The sequence below is a fragment of the Notolepis coatsorum genome, assembly GCF_963971535.1.
Source record: "Notolepis coatsorum genome assembly, chromosome: 18".
Taxonomy (NCBI): domain Eukaryota; kingdom Metazoa; phylum Chordata; class Actinopteri; order Aulopiformes; family Paralepididae; genus Notolepis; species Notolepis coatsorum.
In genome coordinates, this window is record NC_140182.1 from 97,315,288 (window position 1) to 97,340,795 (window position 25,508).

Sequence of the window (25,508 nt, forward strand, 5' to 3'; positions counted from 1 at the left end):
GTGCATGACCACCCGAGCTGTTCACATTGAAATCCTCCAGACCATGAGTACGGACTCATTCCTCATGTCCTTCCGGAGATTCCAAGCCCGGAAAGGAACCCCATCAGTGCTGTTGTCCGACCAAGGGACAAACTTCAGAGGAGGAGACACAGAACTGAGAGAGAGCTTCCTGGCTATGGGTGAAGAACTCAAGACCCGCATCGCTCCTGCTCAGATCACATTCCAGTTCAACCCCCCGAACGCCCCCCATTTCGGGGGAACGTGGGAGAGAGAAGTCCGTTCCATAAAGACCGCTATGTACACCGTACTAGGGGCCCAGACCGTGGTTGAGGAAGTCCTGATGACAGTCCTCACGGAGATCGAGGGCGTCTTGAACTCTAAGCCCCTCTGTTATGTTTCAAGCGACGTAGCGGACATCGACCCCGTCACCCCAAACTACCTCTTGATGGGGCGGCTGGACCCTGCCCTTCCTCAGGCGGTGTACAGACAAGACGAGATGAACGGCCGGAGAATGTGGAGACACAGCCAAGTACTGGCCGACCAGTTTTGGACCCGCTTCCTCCTGCACTATCTACCATCCCTTCAAGCCCGTCAGAAGTGGGTAAAAGACAGGGACAACCTGAAAGTGGATACCGTCGTAATGATAATAGACCAGTCACTACCCCAAGCTACGTGGCCGGCCGGCCGTGTAAGCAGAGTGATTACTGGTTCCGATGGGAAGGTCAGAGCGGCAGAAGTCATCGTCCAAGGGCGGACCTACACCAGACCTGTAGCTAAGTTGATAGAGCTGCCGGAGATCCCTGACTCCCCTGACGACGACCATGACCCACTGACTTTGTAGATTGTTCCTAACTCCTCATAACACAGTATGGAGAAGTTGACTGGACATTCATATTAATCTGTGCCCATTTATTTACTAATTAGGTGCGGACTAATTAGGAGGCGGCTGTTCTGAAGGGCCAGATTAACACTGAGAATCTACGTTTATTATTTTATATAACTTGTATATTATTTATATATATAAGCTATACACCTTTAAGTCTCCGTTTGAATCATAGCATTATTCGCTCGCCTCATTGGACACCGCCCTTGACATTGGCGGCGCCAGAAGTCGCGCCCCCCAGACAAGTTCAAAGACGTGTCCGGGCAAGTTGAGACATGCCCTTGGCCAGCGCATTGATTCCGGTCAAGTAATTCGGTTGCGCTCTAGAAATCACTCTGAGTATATATATTGTGGAAGGCGCAGCAGCCGTAGTGTGCAGCAGTAATGAGAAGCGCATGAACCTTAGTGAAGTGAAGTGCGAACCTAACCTAGCAAGCAAGTGTGTGTGAACTTAACGTAACTAGTATCAGAACACGAGGTGAAGTATGGAGTAACCTAACAGCAGAACGATTGGACATGTGAGCAGTGGAAGCCTACCCGCGGTGTATCGTTATGGATAGCTAGTAGCTACTTAGATACGACCCTAATATTGTAGAACCATTGTTGGTGTATTATAGTGAATTGTGTAAGCGAAGTACCGTGGAGAAGAGCATAGTTAATACCATTGGCGTTTGGATTTAACTACACCTGAAGACCTGCATCGGGCTAGCTTCGAGGACGAAGCTAGCTAGCTAGCATCACTGCCGTCGGGCTTTGGATTAAGAGCTATTACCCTGCTATCGAGCACTTGGATTACAAAGACTAGATCCGTACGAGACCCCTTTTTCTTCAGTGACCAGCAGGAGTATCCGACTATTCTTCAATTCCTCTGGAGCTTACCACTCCGTGGGGGAAATCATTGTCTCCAGCTAAACCCCTCGCTTGCCCTGTATCGCCATCTCACCCCATGCAGCGTTCCGGTCGAGTATTATTAACCTAGGAATTATTCATTCCCACTGACTTTGATACTCTGACATTCTACTATCATTCGCCATAAAAGAGCAACGTACTAATTGCAGTTGTATATTGATATTGCTATTAAAATACTGTAAACGTGATCTCTTTGTCCCCGTGCCGTCTATTGAGTGTCTGCCATATTTAACTAACTGTACTGTCTGGCAAGTAATAATATTTAGTAGTGGTTTAATCTAAACAATCTTTAATACAGTCAGGGTTTTGTAACCCCTCAGTTACAATAATAATAATAATAATAATAATAATAATAATAATAATAATAATAATAATAATAATAATAATAATAATAATAATAATAATAATAATATAGGGCGGCTAGGTGGTGCAGTGAGCAAGGCGCTCACCACCAATGCAGGAGACGCTGGGTTCGAGCCCAGCTCTCCGCATTGCTATCAGCTTGGCTGGTCGTTCATACTAATACAATTGGCAGTATTAGGGGGTGGGAAGCTGATGGGTGGGGATCGGACGTTGTGGACAGCGACTCCTACAGGTCGGTTGGTGTGCCTGCGCAGCAGAATCAGGAAGCGACGGGGGCGGCGTGCCCTCCAAACGCAGACCCCCGACGCTGAAAGATCGCGCTGTGCAGGTGAAAATATGCGACTGCTGCTTCCTCGAGTACCGGAGGGAACACGTGATGTAAGGCTTATTAGTCCACATTGCAGCCGGCTTGTGGGAGGCATGGCCTAACAGCGTTCGAGACAGGGGAGGGTAGAATTGGACGATACGAAATTGGGATGGGAGAAAAATAGAAAATGGGAGAAAAAGTAGACAAAAAAAAAAAAAAAAAAGAGAAAAAAAAAAAAAAAAAATAATAATAATAATAATAATAATAATAATAATAATAATAATAATAATAATAATAATAATAATAATAATAATAATAATAATAATAATAATAATAATAATAGCGAAAATAATAATGAAGCACGCTTTGAAATACAACAAAATCCCATGGTGCCTCACAGAAGATCAAGTGAATCATAGTAAGAAAATAAAACAATTCAATAAAAACAGTTATAGTAAATTAAATTATAATTGGGACCAAGTTTTAGGAGAAAAAACACATTGTTAAGACACACCAGTACTCAGAAATGCAGAGTGGAAAAGATGGGTTTTCAGTTTTGATTTAGAAACAGTGAGGGAAGTTCTCCACACTGGAGGACCACGAGGCTGCTGCCTCAGCCTCCAGCTGTACTCCCAGTTCACACATAACTGCACAGCCATACGTAGTAACAACCGGATCATAAAGTTTGCAGACGATACCACAGTAATCGGCTTGATGAGCAACGAGGATGCTGGTGGTGTTACTATGGGAACACCATACTGGACAGGAGGATAAAAAAGCCATCCAGAGGGTAGTGAGGAGGACAGAAAGGGTCGGTGAGTGTGCATATCTGTCCAATGAGGGGATCTTCCAGACCAGGTGCTGGAGCAAGGCCAGCGCCGTCATCCAAGGCCCGAGTCACCCTGGGTGTGAACTGTTCTCCCCACTGAGACCCCAGTCACCCTGGGTGTGAACTGTTCTCCCACTGAGACCCTGGGTATGAACTGTTCTCCCCACTGAGACCCTGGGCAATGAACTGTTCTCCCCACTGAGACCCTGGGTATAAACTGTTCCCCCCACTGAGACCCTGGGTATAAACTGTTCCCCCCACTGTCTGAGACCCTGGGTATAAACTGTTCTCCCCACTGAGACCCCAGTCACCCTGGGTGTGAACTGTTCTCCCCACTGAGACCCTGGGCATGAACTGTTCTCCCCACTGAGACCCCAGTCACCCTGGGTGTGAACTGTTCTTCCCACTGAGACCCTGGGCATGAACTGTTCTCCCACTGAGACCCTGGGTATGAACTGTTCTCCCCACTGAGACCCTGGGTATGAACTGTTCCCCTCACTGAGACCCTGGGTATGAACTGTTCTCCCCACTGAGACCCTGGGTATGAACTGTTCTCCCCACTGAGACCCTGGGTATGAACTGTTCTCCCCACTGAGACCCTGGGCATGAACTGTTCCCCTCACTGAGACCCTGGGTATGAACTGTTCTCCCCACTGAGACCCTGGGCATGAACTGTTCTCCCACTGAGACCCTGGGTATGAACTGTTCTCCCCACTGAGACCCTGGGTATGAACTGTTCTCCCCACTGAGACCCTGGGCATGAACTGTTCTCCCCACTGAGACCCCAGTCACCCTGGGTATGAACTGTTCTACCACTGAGACCTGAGTCACCCTGGGCATGAACTGTTCTCCCCACTGATACCTGAGTCACCCTGGGTATGAACTCTACTCCCCACTGAAATCCTGGTTACCCTGGGTATTAACTGTTCTCTCCACTGAGAACCAAGTCACCCTGGGCATGAACTGTTCTCCCACTGAGAACCAAGTCACCCTGGGCATGAACTGTTCTTCCCACTGAGAACCAAGTCACCCTGGGCATGAACTGTTCTTCCCACTGAGAACCAAGTCACCCTGGGCATGAACTGTTCTTTCCACTGAGAACCAAGTCACCCTGAGCATGAGCTGTTCTCCCCACTGTGGTCCGCCGCCAGTACCGCAGCATCCAAACCAAGACCTGCAGGTTTATTAACAATAATAATAATAATGGCGGTTAGGTGGCCGAGCGGAGATTGCGTTCGTCACCAACCCCGGAGCTGTGAGCTGGATTCGCCTGTTCGAATCCAGCTCACAGCTCCGGGGTTGTCACCAGCTTGGCTGGCCGTCTGCACTAATACAATTGGCTGTATTAGAGGGTGGGAGAAGCTGGCGGGGTGGGTCCGGGTCGTTGTAAACAGCGACTCCTACAGTTCGGTCGGGGCGCCTGCTAAGCGCGGATAGGACTTGAGGGGGATAGTGTGATCCTCCCACACGCTACGCCCTCTCGATGAGAATCCGCGCTGCCAGGTGAAAAGAAGCGGTGATTGGCTGGACGTATGTCGGAGGAAGCACGTGGTAGCCTCCACTCTCCCAGATGATCTGACTGTGGGGGGTAAGTGCGCAGCGACCAGGAAGGGACTGGGAATTGGCATACGACTAACATTGGGATGGGAGAAAATCGGAGGAAAATGGAGGGGGAAAAAGATCAATAAAAAAAAAAAAAATAATAATAATAATAATAATAATAATAATGGCTTGAATTTATATAGCGCCTTTCACGTACCCAAGGCACTTTACAATAAAAAGGGGGAGGGGGGAGGATAACAGTGACCTAAACTAAGAAACAAAATACAAAAACATAACAGAGCAAACAGAACAGAACAAAACAAAATTTAATAAACAGAATGAATAGGATGCTCAGGAGCATCAGAGACCAAGAACTGAGTGAAGAAGTAGGTCTTCAGCAGGTTTTTAAAGTGGACAAGAGAATTGGCATTTCGGATGTCCATGGGGAGGGAGTTCCAAAGGGTGGGGGCAGCAACACTAAAAGCCCTGTCCCTGAAGGTCCGCAACCTGACTTGTGGGATGGTAAGTAAGCCTGTGTCAGAGGAGCAGAGATTCCGGGAGGGGGTGTAGAGAAGGTCGGATAGGTATTGAGGGGCAGTGGTGTGTAGATATTTATATGTGAGTAAGAGGATCTTGAAGGTGACACAAGATTTTACAGGGAGCCAGTGAAGGTGTATGAGGGTGGGGGTGATGTGCTGCCAGGGTTTGGTGCGGGTGAGAACCCTGGCGGCAGAATTCTGAACGTACTGGAGCCTATCCAGGGCTTTGAGGGTCACAACGGATAGGACTCCATTACAATAGTCAACGCAGGAGGTGATGAAGGTGTGGATGAGGGTTTCAGCCACAGAGTCTGTAAGTGAGGGCCAGAGTCTTGAAATGTTCTTGAGGTGAAAAAAGGCTGATTTAGTGACAGATTTGATATGGGGGACAAATGAGAGTGTGGAGTCCAGAATGACACCTAGGTTGCAGACTTCTGAGGAGGGGAGAATGGAGCAGCCATCGATGGTGAGGACTGGATCCCCAAGATTGCCCATCCTGAGCCTGCTATGATGCAGATGTTTTTACATCACCACACAAAACAAGATTCAGCCAAGAGGGAGTGAGTACACTGGTTCACTTGCACTGGTACACTTGTCCATGGCACTTACTACCCAGATTTGTAGTGGTTTGGGGGAATAGTACAGTAGGTACGTATATTTAAGGGGACCGCAAGGATGGTGTACTGGTGGGTGGTGTCTGACCGATTATGGTGGGCCGGTCTGGGCCGATTTTTGGTCCCAGTCCAGCCCTGGCGCCGCGGATATAAGAAAGAGGTCTAGCTGAGTCAATGTTGATGGTTTTGTTGAACATTTGTATTTCACAGGAGAGAAACTGTATTCAAAGAAAGCTATTAAAATAGTCTTTGAAAATATACTTTCTTTGTGTTGATTTTACATTAATTCCATGATTTTACTCAAGTAAATATCTGTTCGGTCTTTAAATAGAAAAATGCTATTTTTAATCTAGATTAATTACAGAAAATTGTGAGATTAATTAGTTATTATTTTTGTATCTATTGACAAAATTATATATATATATTCAACTGCATACTGTATATCCCTGTTCACTTACCTGTATTATATTATATCTATATCTGACTGTATCCTATACTACTCTTACTAGTTACCACTGGCCACTATGGCTTACTACCATACTAAATGTATATATACCTGTGTATCACTGTACATAATTATACTATACATCATTTTAGCATATATTACTCAGTACCCAGTACCCAGTACCCAAAGGTCAGTGAATACCACGATCACAACACCAGAGGGAGCTCCACAAATCATGTAAAACCCAGATTCGGCTCAAACAAGGGACTAAACACGTTTCGCAATTATGCCATAACAATGTGGAACGCCCTACCCAAAGCTGTAAAGGAATGTGAATCACTACCCACCTTCAAAAACACTCTCAAAGAACACCTACGGGAGACTGCAATTCAAAACTGGCCCCTACAAATGTCCTAACCCAGTTGTACAATAAAGACCAAGCATGGCTTTGTCTGTATTCCAATGTACAACCCCACCCAACCCCACCCCACCTACCCAACCTCCTCCAATGTACAGTTTCTATGTCAAATGTATGTCAGTATTCCAATGTACAGCCCCACCCCACCTACCCAACCTCCCCCAATGCACAGTTTCTATGTCAAATGTATATACACTCTTTTTCTGGATTTTTTTAGTATCACAAACAGTAGGCTTACTGTATTTGAAAATCTGGTATGTCATAAATGTATAGATGTAGCAGTACTGTCTATCTGTATGTCATGTGTGTCATATGATGAATTGAAAATGGGGGACCCTGATGGAAACAAGACGAAAGTCTTTCTCAGGTCTGCATCCTCTTAACAATTGTATGTATTGAGCTGTACTGTACTGTACGTACCTGTAACTGAGGGGTTACAAAACCCTGACTGTATTAAAGATTGTGATAGATTAAACCACTACTACATATTATTATTATTACTTGCCAGACAGTACAGTTAATATGGCAGACACTCAATATACGGCACGGTGACAAAGAGATAAGGTTTACAGTATTTATTAGCAACAGCAGATATACAAATGATAATTACTGGTCGCTCTTTTATGGCGAATGATATTAGAAAGTCAGAGTAGCAAAGTCAGTGGGAATGAATAATTCCTAGGCTAGGTATACTAGACCGGACGCTGCATGGCGTGAGATGGCAATATAGGGGGGCAAAACGAGGGTATAGCTGGAGACTGGTGATATCCTCCCACAGAGTTGTAAGCTCCAGAGGAATGAAGAATATACGGATACTCAGGCTGGTCACTTGAAGAAAAGGGGTTCTCATACGGATCCGGTCTTTATAATCCAAGTGCTCGGTAGCAGGGTAATAGCTGTAATCCAATGCCTGATAGCAATGATGATAGCCAGCCAGCTTCGTCCCCGAAGCTAGTCCGATGTAGAATCTTCAGGGTAGTTTTTTTTTTTTTTTTTATCTTTCTTCCCCTCCTTTTTCCCGATTTTTCTCCCATCCCACCCTTCCTGGTTGTTGCGTACTTTCCCCTACTGTTGGTCCGGGAGACCGGAGACTGTCACATGCTTTCCTCCGACGCATGTGCAGCCTGGGGCAGGCCAACCTGGCCGCGCAGGTTCTCACCGGGGAGAGTGTAGCGTGTGGGAGGCCACACTATCTCTCCTTAGTTCCAACCCTCGCTGAGCAGGCGCCCCGACCGAACTGTAGGGGTCGCTGTCCACAACGCCCAGGACCCACCCTTCAGCTTTCCCACCCCCTGATACAGCCAATTGTATCAGTGTGAGAGGCCAGCCAAGCTGATAGCAACACCGGGAGCTGGATTCGAACAGGCGAATCCTAGTGTCTCCCGGTGTTGGTGACGAACGTAATCTCCGTGCACCACCTGCCCCCCCCTTCAGGGTAGTTAAATCCAAACGACAATGGTATTAACGATGCTCTTCTCCACGGTACTACGTTTCCACAAGTCACTATAATCCACCAATAATGGTTCTACAATATCGCCGCGGTAGGTTCCAATGCTCACATGTCCAATAGTTCTGCTACTAGGTCCACCTCGTGTTCGGATACTAATTACTTTAAGTCCACACACACTTGCTAAGGTTCACGCTAGTTACTAAACGAACGAACTGCTTGTTAATGCTGCACACCGAACGAACTGCTGTAATACGATTCACACTAAATGACGACTCTTTACTTCACGTTAAGTTAGGTCGAACTTGACTCTGCTACTATACGAACTCGGTTAACGTTACTGCGTTAACTGTAATGACGAACTGCACAATACGTTAGGTTCAACTACTGCTGTTGCATTACTTCGGACGAACTGCTACTGTTTGCGCCTTCCACAATATATATACTTAGAGGGCTTTCTAGGGCGCAACTGAAGCTCTTGTCTGGAATCGATGCGCTGGCCCCAGGCATGTCTCAACTTGTCCAGACTCGTCTTTGAACTTGTCTGAGGGGCGCGATTCTTGGCGCCGCCAACGTCAAGGGCGTTATCCAATGAGGAAAGCGAATAATGCTATGATTCAAACGGAGGCTTAAAGCGATATAGCTTATATATATAAATAATATACAAGTTATATAAAACAATAAAACGTAGATTCTCAGTGTTAATCTGGCCCTTCACAACAGTACCCATTCTGCAATCTGTTAATAAACTTTTCAATCAATCAATCAGCTTGTTATATCACATTTAATCACTTACATTGTATATTGTTAATGCACTTTACTGTTACATTTGCACTCTGGTTAGAAGTTATTTGTTAGTTGTACTGTGTACTTGTGCTGTGCAATGACAACAATACATTTGAATCTAATCGAATTTGATTCATTCTTAGTTATTATTATCACATACAGTATCATTGGATGGCAATATGGTAATATGAAATTTGAAGGTACGTGATGATGAGTTTGACATGTAGTATTCGTAGTGATCATCATACATAATGGCAACATCAGAAAGCAGTCAGTTCTATATTCTAACAAGCTGCTCATCATCATCCTCCTCCAGCCCTTTGTTGTTGCTCTCACGCTGACGTCACGTGCGAGATCCACGGACCCGACTGCCTGCGCGCTGCTCGCTGCTGCGTTGTGCGTTCCGCCCCGACGTCCCCTCCTCCCTCCCCGCGGCCTGGCTGGAGATGAGATGAGTGGAAGATGTCGGTTTCGGGGCTAAAGGCCGAATTGAAGTTTTTGGAGTCGATTTTCGACCCCAACCACGAACGATTCCGAATCATAGACTGGAAGCCCGACGAGCTTAGTTGCCAATTCAATGTGACGAGAGAGAAGCTGCTGATCATTCACTGCAACATCACGGTAAGCAGCAGGACACAGGGCCACGGTTATAAAGCTAACGGCGGCTACACGACACCGACTATTCACTGGGACGGGGAGACGTCCCCGCGGTGCGTTGCGTGTTTACAACATTAACCACGTATGTGAAGTCGTCGTGATTGTCCCTGAAAACGTATAATACCCACTTGCCATCGACATTCAAGCAACCTCCACAGTATAATATAACCTTAATCTGAAGATCAATATACAATTATATACGACGGGTATAAAACGTCGATTGTTGTCGTCTACCGGATTTCAACGGTGCGATGTTAGCCAGCGAGCTAACGTGTTTGGTTAGGTTAAAGGAAAACGCCTAACATTTTGGGAAATTAGCTTATTTGCCATCTACCCTGGAGTTAGACAGAAGATACATACCTGTTTTCTTCTCTGTGCATGCAGTAGGAGTAGGAAGACACGCACCAGTTAGCCTAGCTTAGCGTCAGTCACTGGAAGTGGGTTCCTCCATTAGCCTAGTTCCCAACGTCTTCCTACTCCTACATGCACAGAGAAGAAAAAGGTATGCATCTTCTTGTCTAACTCCAGGGTAGATGGCAAATAGCTAATTTCCCAAAAGGTTGGAGTTTTCCTTAAAGTAAGTCTGGTTAACGTTAGCTAGCTAAAACAAATATAACGTTGGCTAACTTCTACTAGCTCGCTAACTTGGGTATAACTCAGCTAACCTTAACGAACGCTAGCTATTACATTTCGTACAACTTTTAATAACGTAACCAGCTTGCGGCTACTAAACAAGCTAGGAGCACGTTGTGTGGCTAATTATGTTTTCATGATATCAGATGTGCGATCATCACATATTTTAGAGAGAGTTCCATGTCGGATTGTTCGTCCAGTTTCTCTTTCGCAATTCCAGCAAATAGACTGACCCAGCTATAACGTTAGCTCGTAACTAGCAGAAGCCCGTAATCAGGACTCCGACAATAATATCACCAACACGGGATTATTCTCATGTCCTTTGCGAAAACAACAACATCAACACAGTTATTAACTAAAACATTACCAAACGAACCCGTTCTATTATAGTGATCTGTCGTCAAACGTCAGTCAACTAATTAGCTAAGTTTGACATGACTAACGTTAGATAACCGTTTTCATGTTGGGCCTAAATTTTTTATTATTGCCATATTTATGGCGCGTTCATACAAATGAATAGGCCTTTTTTTCTAACTTGTTTGGCTATTCTGCATTATATCAACAATGATAAAGCAGTCAGCTGTAATCAGCACAATGCATGGACAACAACGCCAGTCAGAGCTGACATCTCTTCCATGTCATGACTGCTGGTTACATTTGAAAGATCTAGGCTAGCTGATTATAGCTACTACATTATTAGTGTGGGTGACCTGGCGAAGCCAGGTTGCCACCCACACTGTAGTTCTCTATACTATTTTTATTATTATTTATTTTTTACCGTTGTACCCAGTACCGGTGTATTTTATTGCTCAATATGTCTGTTCCATAGTGTATTTAATTTTGCCCTGGGTTTCAGGTCCTCCTTTCAAACATTGTTATTTTTGGTGGTCACCAGAAATCTGGCTTATCTGAATTATTATTATATGAATCACCATGTTTTCTCTCTATTGCCAGAATTGAAAGAGAAGCGGTAGTTTCACGCTTTCAACTCTGATGACACACTGATGGAAGTAAACAGAACACCTCTAGTCTGGGTTGCACATCTTGATGACATCACAGAATAGCGGTTAAATCAATCTAAAATGAATCACAGCTTATTATAACGAGGTTGAAACCATGCAATGGCAGCCCCTTGGCGTAAACTCACACCTAAGTTAAATCGCTATCTGAATATTTAACATACGTGGTCACATGGTGGTGGTGAGTGGTTCAAAGATGTCGGAGGACCGGTGCCGAGCGCAAAGTGCCTGCTAGTTCCTCCTAGTGACCATCGTTACACTTGGATCTACGATAGTGCACACGCTGACTTTCAAAGTGCATGTGGTGCAATTCTGAAAGCATACAAGAGCCTTTGCTAAACAGCAACAGAGTCTTATCATAGTCTGAGTGGTGTAGCTAGCTAGGTTATGAGGGCTGAACCAGCCAAGTGGTGGAGGGATGTACTGCTGGTCACTGGGTATCACACAGAAATCTAGGGTCCAGTGAACCACTCACTTGGGAACTATCTTGAAATCCCTCACTTTGGTTTGGAGAACATGCAAATGAAGCCATCAAGTGGCTCAGGCTGAGGTTACACCTTTCGTATCATCTTCGTATTGTTTTCTTATGCGTATCGCCGCGACGTCGTGCGCCTGAGTCACACTTTCGTTTTTTTTTCGTTTTTGTCAGCCGAGCACACTGATGTAGTACACTGCCAAAGCAGTAGGTGGCAGTAGGTGGCAAACATGAAGGCAATTTCAACCAATCAGAACGAATGTGCCAATACACTTCCTGGTGGAAGCTCCAGCAAAGAAAATGTCAATAAGGCAGGCGCCTATGCCGCGCCACCATCTTGCTATTTTACTCAATGCAGCAATTCTTTTTTCAGCAAAGCCTAATAGAAGTGCAATAAACAAAACGGATACATTCACTGTGTGTTCTGCCTGTCATTTGTTGATGAAACAAAACTAACATCAACACAAGTGACCACCAAGAGCGGATAGTTTAGTCTAAAAAACGATCGGTAGCATTGTTAGCTGCATGCTAACGTCAATGGAGTATGCCATTATAACAATATAGCATTGTGGCTAGAAGCTAACGTTAGCTCACGCTACTTAGCCAGCAGCAAAACTGATGATATCGCGAGCTATCAGTAGTTAGATAACATTAGAGACAACGCTGTGTGTATTAAACAAAGGTGAATAGATGACTGGGCCATTTTGTTTAATGCTTGTTAAGTTGAAAGAGGAACTCTGAGCTAACAGGGTCTGAATCCTGATAGCTCACGTTAGCCAGCTGCTCATGCAATCGGTAATGCTAGCAGAATGAATGGATGTAAACTTTATTTAACATATTGCATATGGGTACAATACAATACGGCTCAATACAAACAATTGTTAAGGGAATGCAGACTGTTGTAGCTTGGACTGGGGTCCTTATAACAATAACTTGACAACACATGGTAGCTGAAGCTATTTGGGACACGGAGCTCTGTCCCAAACACACACACTGTTGTCACCGGTAGGGCACGCAGATGGTATCTACTGCGCATGGGCGTTTTCGCAACAACTGCTCCGTGCTGACTACACGCTGTTGTCGACTCGTTTTTTTTGCGTATCTCCAAACGCAAACACAATTTTGCGTTTCACCCGTATCCACAAAAAAACGCCAAAAAACGCATTTCTGTGTAGATAGGACATGAAACGTCGTCAAAAACGTATAAAAAAACGCCAGGAATACACTAGTCTAACCATAGCCTAAGTGAGCAGCAGTTCGCTTTGAGTGAGATGTGGCTCATGTTCAAAAGTAAGGCCGGGCAATATACAGATATTTATAGTTTCTTCTTGTCTATCTGTGTTAGAGTAGCGTGTGTGGGATTTCTTGCCTACATTAATGATTAAAAAGTTATTGTTAAAGGCCCAAGCAGTGATCCAAACAAACAAATCGGTAGCTCCCCCACCAAAAATAATAAATAACACCTAGGCCTACATATGGGTTTTTAATTGTATTTGCCTAGTAAAAGTTTTGTTTACATTGTTAATGTATGTAAACACTGTAGTAACAGACCAACATTTCGATCTACAATGGGTTAAAGTTTCATAAAGCTTATTTTCCATCTATAGATCAAACTCAAGAATGTGTGTGAATATATAAAAATAAAATAAAAAGTTGGGTCTTTAACACTTTGGATGCCGGAGCTTGGTGCCCCAGAACATGGTTGAATGCCAGCACCCACTTCAATGATAGCGTTGTGAACGCATAATCTATGTCTTAAATTATGGCTGTGTCTAATCTGGCCGTCGCTTATCAATGACTTGTTTGCAGTCAACATTGTCGAAACAGATTGTTTTTTAATCGCTTCATTTCCGTTTTATACCATTTTGAAAAACCCTAGTTTTCTTAAGTTTCAGGAAAATATAAAGATTCCGCGATAATCGCCCTTTACTGGAATATTCTGGAATACACAAAAAACTGCCATTTTTCGGCCTATTTATGAATCGTTTTCAAATAAACGCTAGATTATCGATAGTATATGTGTACTTACCGTATACACGCTAGAGAAGCGAGCTGAAAAATCTATTCTCATTTCCTGATCAGCGCACACACACACATGGGGCACACGCTGATATCTCTGTGAAAACAGATCAGATTATCCTAAAACTGGTCAAATGGATTCCTTACCTCAGATCAGATGTTCTCCAAAAAGATTATTCCAATTTCTGATCGCCATTCCAAATATCGATCGCGTTTATTGATTCAGCGCTGGGTAGGGGTGGACGGTATAAACGCTATACGGTATAAACGGTATGAATTTGCTCTACGGTATGGATTTTGACTATACCGTGTAACCGGTAGAGCAGCTCTAAAAGAGCAATGACGTCATGTAACCACAGCGCGACTATTTCAATCGCATTTGCCCCTAAAAATAGATAGAATTAGTCATAGATAATAGATATGTGCAAACTGGAAAAAGTTATTTAGGAGGCTTCGCGCAGTGGGCGTGTCAACACGCAATTGTCATTTCATAATAAACACATATCACCGCGGCGCACAGCAAGTTTCAATTTCAGTTCCTGGCATTTTTAACCAGTGGAGAAAGGATTTCCCTATCGTTTTTCTTATATGAATTATTCTACGTTAATAAAACATACCTGGTGATCAACTACAGTTTGCTGTAAACATTATGATATGTGTGTAGTGTTATGATAACGACGGCTGCAGCGGGAGCCGGGAGGACGGGTGCAGCAGTGGATTTGCGAATAGCATGTAGCTGCAGAGCCGCAGAACCATGGGCGCTTTTAGGTCTGGTCACAGGCCCGCTCAACAGCGCCCCCCCCCCCCAACGGCTGAATTGCCAATGGCTCCTGAAAGCGCCCATGGTTCTGCGGCTCTGCAGCTACATATGCTTCTAGCAAAATCCAGCATCCAGCCTCGCTGTTTGCAATGGGAGCAGCACGGAGTCTCGACTCGGGACTTATTTTATTTGGAATATAATGACTTTATACGCAAAAGTAGCCTAGTTTTAAGTTAAAATATTATAAATCTACATGCCTTGAGGATGTCATTCTTTATATAGCCTGCCTATCAGGCAAAAAAATGTATTCTAACGGAAACACTGATACCGTGATATATACCGTTACCGTCTATGCTTCAAATTATACCGTGATATAAATTTTAGACCATACCGTCCACCCCTAGCGCTGGGTACTGGAAATACCGATTCCACGCTGTTCTGAGGGTCGGCGAAGACTTGGATCTCTCCGGATGGCTTGCCGGATAAGTAAAATGAGGAAACTGGATCCCCCCCCCCCCCCCCCCCATCAGTCTAATCCAATGGGGTGCAGTTACACAGGGAGAGACGATAGGGGGCGGTATTTTCCCAATGGAGCTCAGAGAGACAGGGTGTCCGCGGATCCTTAAAAAGTCTTAAAAAGTCTTAAATTTGTTTATCAATAATTAAGGCCTTAGTTTGTCTTAAAATGTCTTAAATCCATTTTCAGAGGTCTTAAAAATGCCATAGACAAAGACATAGATTTAATAATAAATCGCTATCTGACTGAATAGTTTGGTTTGTTTAGACAAAGAAATAAAATAAGTCGGAGCGATTCGATTGAGCCTATTTTGAAATCGCCTTTCACGCAAAATGAAATGTGGCTCGGCTCTACCCGTAGTGTTTTTAGCTGTGCTATCTGAGAACAGCGCGCGTGTGTGTGGTCAAAATGCCGGGAGGCTGCCGTTTTAATGAGCTCTGGCTCGAAAATATCAAATATAAGTCATGGTTGAAAAGAGGAGAACATCCTCGAGTAGCCGTCTGCAAAATATGCAGAAAGGACTTGAAGATTTTTACGATGGGGGAGAGTGCACTTTCGAGCCACATGCAAGGTGAGCTAATGGATCATATTATTAACGTGTCTCAGCCTGGCTCGACACTACAAGTGCTCCACACCGGTCTCCGTAAATGTTAGTTTTAAAAATACCACTTCAATAATCGAAATAGTCAAGTAACAGGCAGAATACACTATTGGAATTACAAACTTGTGTTTACCGGACTCTGTTTTCACCGCAGTGTTTTGAAATACGCAGCATGTAGCAAAGCCTTAATGTTAGGCGAATCAACGTTAGCTAATTTCCTTTCATGTATTTCAAAACACGAAAACTTGTTGTGTATTGAAATGGTATTTTATAACGGAACATTTACGGAGACTGGCGTGGAACTGGTGTGGAGCAGTTGTAGGTTGGAACGCAGTAACGTACTGTATATGTGTATGTCATAAATGTTATGATGAATTGAAAATGGGGGACCCTGATGTAAACAAGACGAAAGTCTTTCTCTGGTCTGCATCCCCTTATTATTGTGTGTATTGAGCTGTACTGTATTGTACCCATTCTGAAATCTGTTAAATAAAGTATTCATTCAACCAAACCACAAAAACAAAACAACTGGATGAATGAACACTTTATTTAACAGATTGCAGAATGTGTACAATACAGTACATACACACAATAATAAGGGGATGCAGACCAGAGAAAGACGTTTGTCTTGTTTACATCAGGGTCCCCCATTTTCAATTCATATAGACATTCCTGATGAATTGAAAATGGGGGACCCTGATGTAAACAAGACGAAAGTCTTTCTCTGGTCTGCATCCCCTTAACAATTGTGTGTATTGAGCTGTACTGTATTGTACCCATTCTGCAATCTGTTAATAAAGTTTTCAATCAATCAATCAAAAACATACACAACATAGAATAGATAGAATAGAAATACTTTTATTATCCCGTGGGAAATTTGACACTGCAAATCGCTCAACATTTAAACATTTAGACAGGACAGGTCACTAATTAGAATAATAACACAAATCAATCAAGTTGCCTGGGATAAGAGTCGAGTAAAATAGAATAAAAATGAAATAAAATATACAGAAATAAATACAGTAAAAACATACATGACATCATGACATTTATGGCATAGGGACATGCATGACATACAGGTATATACTGTAGTACTGTTACATTTGTGACATACGATATGCAAATAATATACAGTACTGTTACCCAGAGATCCTAACAGAAAATATTATATATATATGATGGGGATGAGACTGTACATTAGGGGGGGGGGGGGGGGGGGGGTTGGACATTTACGGTGGCCAGTTTCGAATTGCAGCCTCCCGTAGGTGCTCTTAAAGAGCGGTTTTGAATGTGGGCAGGGGTAAAGTGGGTTTTAGGAGTGAGGTTAAGCAGTAGTCTGACCAGTTTGTTTTGTGATGTTTGTAATCTTGTTTTTAGTACCTTTGAGGTGCTTTGGTACCATGAGGTGTAGCCAGGCATAGTCGTAGTACCCTTGAATGAGTGTACTGAGAGTACCCATGATTTTTGCCATTTTGTTATCGTGAAATTGGTATTAAATTTAATTCTGAGTGGCATTAAAAAGTCTTAAAAAGCCTTAAATCTGACTGGGCTAAACCTGCAGATACCCTGGAGAGAGGTTGCTGCACTAACGTGAGACTAGATTGGTGAAATATGAATTCAAATCGCTAATAATAATAATAAAAAAAACGACAAACAAACGCTATATGTCGTTGCTGGCATTCAACGGTCGGCATGAACTAACGACATATAGCGTCGTTGTTGGCACAAGTGTTAACAGGGATCTCAGAATTCTTATAGATATAGGCCTAGGCTATGTTATTCCTATGGTTGAAGACAGCCCCAAAGTGTTAGTGGACCTTAACTCAAATCCAAAAACTAGAGTGTTTATAACTCAGATTTGTGATGTCATCCGGTCTTAAGTTTGAATCTGCTCCATAGACAATGAATTGGGAGAGATGGTAAAAGTGAGACTGAGCACACAGGGGAATGTTCTGAATGTATGAGTACACTACTATAGAATTAAGCAAATTTTTTGGGTATTTAAAAAAAAATAAACATTTGGTGGGTCCACAAATTCAGTCCCCATTCATTGTCAGTGGAGCAGCTCCAGATTTTATACCTGATGACATCTCTGAGAATGTCACCGCACTCACGACTGATGAATGTTCTATGGTGCCAGAAGGCACGACTTTGACTATACAGATTGTTATTTGTGTGTCACCAGAGCACCCTTTTCACATTATTTCACTGGACCCGCGGACCTATCATGGAAATGCTAACGTGAAATGCTAATGTCAAACCCATAAGTTAATACATCTAATGATCTATGCATGAAAACAAAACATTTCAGCGAATCTCTTTAGTTATAACTAGGCCCGCCACGATAACACATTTTGCTGGGCGATTAATTGCCCCCGAAAATATCGCGATAAGCGATATTATTGCGACCGGTTAGAGAATTTTTTTTGGAAATTTATTTCCCAAAACTTTTATTTTGAAGCCCACCGCTCCGTCTTTTCCGGTTTTAGACTTTTATTTTGAAGCCCACCGACCGGAGCGGAAGTATTGTTGTTATTATCCTAGCAGCATCTCGTCCGGTTCTGTGTTTTTGAGCTAATGATAAAACAAATGTTGAGATTGTTGGTGAGCAACTAACTTTAGGTTAGTTTTAACGTTAGCTACTAACGTTAGATGCAGCTACTACAGGCAATCAATGATGAGGAGGAAGCGTCAAAGCAGTATATAATAGAATAGCCCTGTGGTGCGTAGGCACGACAGCGCAACTCGATTACCTGTTATAATAAATGTATTCATGTTTAACTTGTGTCCAGTCCTTTGACTAGTCCCACCCGTTCATTGTAAACAATGATGCATGTAATTGTATTAACGTTATTCTGTGTTGTAGCTATGCTATACGTTGTATTTCGTTTGTTAGCTATTTAGCTAATGTTGTTGGCATTGAATGAGCATCAACACTAGATCTTTAATCTTTATTTAGCAGTCCAGTTTCTCCGGGCAGTAGCGAGTAACTACTTGGGTCTAAAAATAGCTAACGTTACACTACAAAGAACGCTATTTGGTTAAAAGGAGCAACACTATTGAGAAATGTAGTTAAGCTATATGTGGCGTTGCTAGTGCCCCACGGAGCTCCCGTGCTGTGCTCTGTAGTAAGGCCAGCGGCCCCCCACACGGAGTGACTGACGAGGGGTACTGGACTGGTTCCGCCTCATTAAAACAAACGCGCAAATAGCAATTAATCGCGCCCGTCAAAATCATTGCATTAATTTTAATTATCGCGGCAATTAATCGATTTATTGCTTATCGCGGCAGGCCTAGTTATAACAACACTGTGTAAGCTAATATCTGCGTGCTGCGACAGATCCTGGGGTGATTGGCATGGTGGACGAGCCATGTGTGCAGTTTCAAATTGAGCTGAACTGAGTCTTTTCTCACCTTCTAGTCACGCTGTGAGACTTTAATCAATCAATACAGAGAAGATTATGTTCCTGCTGCCATCAAAAACAGGCAGATCCCTGTAGCTTTCAACTAAAACTCTTTAAATATCACAACGTTGTCAAATAATTTAGCTAGTAGGTTGCTGTCATTGTTGGGAGCTCCAGTACATTTTGACTGTAAAATAATTGTTCACATAATCTCACACACATCCAAAAACTCTAAACAGTTTAACATGCATTTAGTTTTGAGGGTAAATTTGTGTGAATATGGCCCACCAGTGATGTCATCAGGGACATTGAATCCGTGTGTTGCGTTAATAACTGCACCGTGAAATTATGTAGATGAAAAAATAGCAATACCTTGTATTATAGGGACTGCTACCTTATCATTTAATTGAGCTGTAATCAACACAACTAACACAAGGATTCAATGTCCCCGATGAATGACATCACTGGTGGGCCCATATTCAAACTCAATTACTCTCAATAACTTTCAAACGAAATTAATGTGTACAAAACTGTTTAGAGTTTTTGGATGTGTTTGAGATTATCTGCAAAATAAATAGGATTTTTCTGTTGAAGTGCCCCTTTAATCACAAGAAAATATAGCAGGTTAGAAATGTTTTTAATGTTAAACCTAATTCATGTTACAGTAAATATTCTAAGATTGCAATCATAATGATTAACAACGTACATCCACGGAGCTCAAGCAACACAGCGTCAGTGTAACTGGCCGGGCTTGTTGCCTGGACTCTGAACCGGGGTTCCCGCTAGAAGAAATTGCTGCTGCGTGTCTGTGAATTGTGTGTGAATGTGTGTATTGAGCTTATTGCAATGGGGGGAAAAAATCAAAAATAATATGAATAGCATTTCTCTCTCATAATAACCAGCCATATTCACAAACAGCCTATTGATTAAACTGTTATAGGTCAGAGGATGTGGTATTTGCAATGGGACATTCCTGGGTAAATAAAGGATACATTTGCCTTTGACCCTGCCTTATCCCATTTGTAAATCACTAGGTAGCCGGCTACAAAGAAAATGAAGCTTAATTATCTTGTAGTATTGTAAATTAGATCCAAGTGTTTTATTACCCGCACTATTTTTACTCTGTCTATTTTATGCTCATTTTATGTCTGTTTTTACTGATGTGAAGCTCTTTGGGCTGCAATTCTTGTATGAAAGGTGCTATACAAATAAAGTGTATTATTATTATTATTATTATTATTATTATTATTATTATATTATTATTATTATTATTATTATTATTATTATTATTATTATTATTATTATTATCATCTAAATGTCCTGACCTTGTCCAATTTTGTTTTGTTTGCAGGAATCCTATCCCTCAACACCTCCAATATGGTTTGTTGATTCAGATGACCCTAGTCTGGCTGAAGTGTTGGAGCGCCTGGAGGATGTAAGGAAAGGCAGCACATTGGTAAGTTACCATGTGTAGGTTTGAAAACTGGTGACAGAGGCTGTTACGCAGGACGCGTGAATATTAAAGGCAACCAACTTGTGTTCGGCTTTTCTCTGATTGGCCGCGCGGGCAAGCGAAAATGAAATCCAAGGAGCAAGCGAGCGGCAGCGCGGGCAACCAACTTGTGTACCAACGCACTTGTGTTGGGCTGCTGTACCAACGCACTTGTGTTGGGCTGCAAATGCGCTGAACTAGAAAGCGTAACGTTATTATGTTTCGCGTTTTATTATGTTTCGCGTTTTTAACAACCAACTACCAGATTCACTCGTGTATAAACAAAGCCCATACAGTTATGAAATGCGCTGAACTAGAAAGCGTAACGTTATTATGTTTCGTGTTCCATTGATTAACGCCATTACCTGCTGTGCTGTAGGAAGCAGAGGTACAGTAAGTTACACTAGGTGTAGGTTACATGTTTAATCAAAGCCCATACAATTTTTTAGATGAATGATTGTGGATATAATATAGAAAACACATCATTATGATATTGTCAGATGGCGCAAAATACAATGGTGAGTGAGAAATATATCTCCAGTGATAAAACCCAGTGCTCTATGTCTCTGATACACAGCGTGGATGGGCTTTCAGAGGGAGAGGCATGACTTCGCGACAGCCATATTAGACACTCACTGTACATCAGTGTGGAACTGTAACGTTATATGTTATTTCGCCCGTGGAGGCTGCTGAGCCTGAAGCGCAGCGGGGCGACGCGGTGGTTTATCCCCGGCTTCCGTGCGCCGCCCGCGGCTTGACTCGGTTCAGCTCCAGCAGCAGCAGCGGCCGTTCCTCCGTTGTAGAAGCCCTTCAATGACAGCGGCTCTCATATTTTGCGAATGCATAAACTATATCTTAAATTATATCTTATCAATGACTTCGCAACAGCCATATTAGACACATCGCCATAATTTAAGATATAGTTTATGCATTCGCAAATATGAGAGCTCTGTCATTGAAGTGGGTGGTGGCAGCATTACTAACGGTAGCGATTTTTATTGTTTTGTCATGACCAAACATAATCCCAACATAGATAGGAGGTGTACTGTATGTCAAATGTCGGTCATGTGGTGGAAGAGTTTAGTACAGTCACACAACAGAACACCGCTGTAGTACAGTCACACAACAGAACACCGCTGGTTCGACCAGCGCTTCTGCTGCGTCTCTCTTGCCGCAAGGGCGTGTGCTAGTGGATTGGCCGTGTGGCCAATCAGAGAAACGCTGAACGAAAAGCTGAACACAAGTTGGTTGCCTTTAATATTCACGCATACAGGACTGTACCTAGGGGCCGGGTGTACCGTACCTTTTTGTCACCATCGTCCTGATACCGTCCCAAATCCCCCAAAATGAGACGGCTTCATTGATCATCATGATCTTAAAATTGGAGCTCCAGCTCCTCCTCAGCCCTGACCGTGGTTAACTTGGCCTTACTTTCAACCCCCTGAAACCTAATAATTTGCTGGTGGATCATCCGATGTTAACATGGCAGTCGTTTGAAAGCCATAGCAGGCTCCGTTTTTTAAGATAGCACAAAGTGCTAAGATATCATTATCATATGAATCTTGAAATGACAATGAATCCATTGATACCAAACAAGTCATACTAGCTTACCGCTTAAATATCCCTCCAAAGTTATCTTTCTTTATCACGACGACTCCAATCTAAAGGGTGAATATAAGATAGTCCCACTTTTTCAGATGTAATTTGCAGCAAAAACACTGTCTTATGTTCGGGACAATGTCTTATGTAGGCCTAGGCTGTATGTACAATTATAGGAGCATGTCATAGCCTACACCTAAAACTCTTTTATACCATCAACTGATTTTCAGATATTGCTATGGTGCTTTAGTTCACTCGATATTTTGTTGTAATGCTTTGTTTTTGATTTGACTCTCAAAATAAATCTTTTAAGATATGCAATCTATTCATCTGCATCAGTTCCTTGAGTTGTAATTAACAATATAGACTGTTTCAACTTGACAACATAAACATGGACCCAAGATTATTTCCTGTTGCAGTGTTTGCTAAGATCAAAGCTAACGGGAAATAAACTAGGGTTCTGTTTCCCTAACTGTTCCCCTAGCAACACAATTCTGCTGAAACTGTCTATTCAAGGATTCACTGTTCTCTGATGACATCACACGAGGACACCTTCAAACCCACCAGCTCTCAATATCTTGCAAACCAAGACGGCGAGACGTTGTGTACAGTTTTGGGATATGTGCGATTCGATAGATTGATTCAATGACTTTTCACACAGTCTTCGTGAGTTAGTTCATTAAAATAGACTTGTGGCCTAGGGAGCCTCTTTGAAAGTGTTTACTGTTCAGATTTCCAATGTTTATGCTAACTATTGGCAGCAATGAGACAAGAGACGGCCATAACCAGAGTTGTCCCTATACCTTTGGGGGCCCTAGGCAAAGAAATAATTTTGGGGCCCTCCCGGTTGATCTTAAATCAGATCTCCGTGGCAGAGGGATACTGCTGTTTTGCCATTTGTTTGTCAAATTATGTTCGACATGATGATTTTTTTTTAACAATAGGTTTATTGGTATATATATATTTTTTTATGTTATCAGTTTACAGCGTCCGTGTACACAGTCAGTGATCAAACAACATCATATCAGAAAAACACTGCAAACTGCCCCCCAACCCCCCCCCCCCCCCCCACTCCTCTCCCCTTCACCTCAAGGCTACAGGTAAATAGATAAAAAACAAACCACCCCTCTCTAATCCCCCCCCTGAATTCTTTTTAATGATAATAATAATAAAAAAAAAAAAAAAAACTCAAGACAAGACCCCCCCTCCCCCAGACTAGGACCTCAACTAAATCAAATTTTATCACACCATGAGTACCTAGTAAGCCCAGCTACACCTGTCTGAGAAGGTGCCCATACTTCTATTTCAATCAAATAAATATTTAACAGTATATCCTTTCTCTTTGAATCAGTTAATTCCCCAAATAAATTTGAATACACAAATGTGGCTGGGGGAACTGATTCACTCAGCTAGAATGGACTATAGGTAAATAAAAACAATACACACAACAACAAAAAAACATTACAAAAAAAAGATTTATTTTAAATTTAGATACATTTCTATTATAATCGATTCTAACATATTCAAATCGATGCAGTTGAATCGTCACATTAGAATCGATGCATTTCGATTAATCGATGCATCGTTACACCCCTAATATAATATACACATCAGAAAAACAAAAGCGAACATCATTAATAACATACATCGTCAACCTACTATGTAATCTGTCCCAAAAAAAAACAGACCCGCATTTATCGAAGTGATTAAACATTATTTTCTCTGATGCCATATACGAAGAGATTTCACTAAGCCACATAGACAAGGGGGGGGGGAGTTAGGCCTAACAAAAATAATAGTTGGTTTCAGGTTGGTTGTCAGTTTGGCCATGGGTAGGTAGGGAATTTATTTTATTTTTTATTTTTTTTTATTCTTTCCCACGGCGACTATGGATAGGGAATTTCTTTATTTAATTAACCCTTTCACTGCCACACGACAGAAGGTTAGCCCTTTACTATCACACAACCGACGGCGATGCTCCATCATTAGCATCATTAGCTCCGCGGATGCGGAGCTAATGATGCTAATGATGGAGCATCGCCGTCGGTTGTGTGATAGTAAAGGGCTAACCTTCTGTATTGTCACAGTGAAAGGGTTAACCGGCTGTCGTGTGGCAGTGAAAGGGTTAAAATGTTCACAACAACATGGATGCATGTACTCTGCCAGCATGTTTAATATCCATAATACTAAATGTTTGACTAAGATTTCTATGAAACTTTATTCTAAAAAAAAAAAAAAAATTTTTTTTTTTTTTTAATATATAAATTTTTTTTTAAACTCATAAAATATATTGGGTCGCACCTAAATCGGCAGGGTCGGTCGGCAACCTGAAACCAACCATTATTTTTGTTAGGCCTTAGCACTCTTCCACAGCATGGCAATACACATGTTACCAGCAATCACGGCCAATTTGATGATCCGCACCTTGCTTCTCTTATCCGGAGAGATGTCAGGCATGTCGCCTAATAAGGCTAATTTAGGTGTACATGGGATCTCAAACCCTGTGATCTCTTCGAGAATCTCCCATATTGAGCCCCACAGTAAGGTCTTAGTTTGTTACAGTCCCAGAACATGTGGAGCAGGCTACCTGTTTCAGTTGAGCACCTAGGGCAAAGCTCAGAGATGGATTCATTCATCCTGTGAAGTCTTTCCGGTGTAAAATAGGTTCTATGGATAATGTTAAATTGCATAAGTTTGTCGAGTGTTAACGTCACGGTGACCAATTGCAGCCACTCTTATTGTCTGGGACCAAATACGGCCACGCCCCACTCCCAGCAAAAAGTGGGAATCTCTAGAATGGGTTTGGGGCGGCGCTGTATACGGAAGTAGCTCTCAAGGTGACGATTAGACAACACTTTTTTGTTGTCAGTAGATGGCAGCATTGGTTTAAAATTAAAGGCTGAAAATGTTGAGAACTACAACACTGCATTTCCCAAGAGCGTTAGCACAGGTCGCAGGTCACTGGGATGGGTCTATATTCTCCGACGTGATCTGAACAGCGTTAAACTATTACTGCAACCTCGGTATAGCGACCGCGAATGGCCAACTAATTATCTTAACAAAAGTGCGCTGGTAGCATTACATATGTTGTCTAAAGGGGGACATATGGTACAATTTAAGATTCTAATGATAATCGGCATATAAAGGACAAGATAAAGCATCGTTAATTTGTAAGAAACCTCAATGAAAACGACGCAGGGTGCTATTGTTATGAAAATGTGATAGAATCCTATAAAAATGTGGACGCACT

At 42.6% G+C, this 25,508-nt stretch overlaps 1 protein-coding gene across 4 annotated transcripts in view; it reads left to right on the top strand.

Moving 5' to 3' along the window:
* The first annotated feature begins 9,520 nt into the window (after positions 1-9,520).
* LOC311245168 (ubiquitin-conjugating enzyme E2 Q2-like) overlaps positions 9,521-25,508 on the top strand; it is a 29,767-nt gene continuing 13,779 nt past the window's right edge. For all 4 annotated transcript variants that reach the window (XM_084334969.1, XM_084334971.1, XM_084334970.1 and 1 more), the window contains exons 1-2: positions 9,521-9,703; positions 20,519-20,623. In XM_084334969.1, the coding sequence (XP_084191095.1) occupies positions 9,545-9,703; positions 20,519-20,623 (264 nt within the window). In that variant the 5' untranslated portion in view covers positions 9,521-9,544. The remainder of the gene's footprint in view (positions 9,704-20,518; positions 20,624-25,508) is intronic.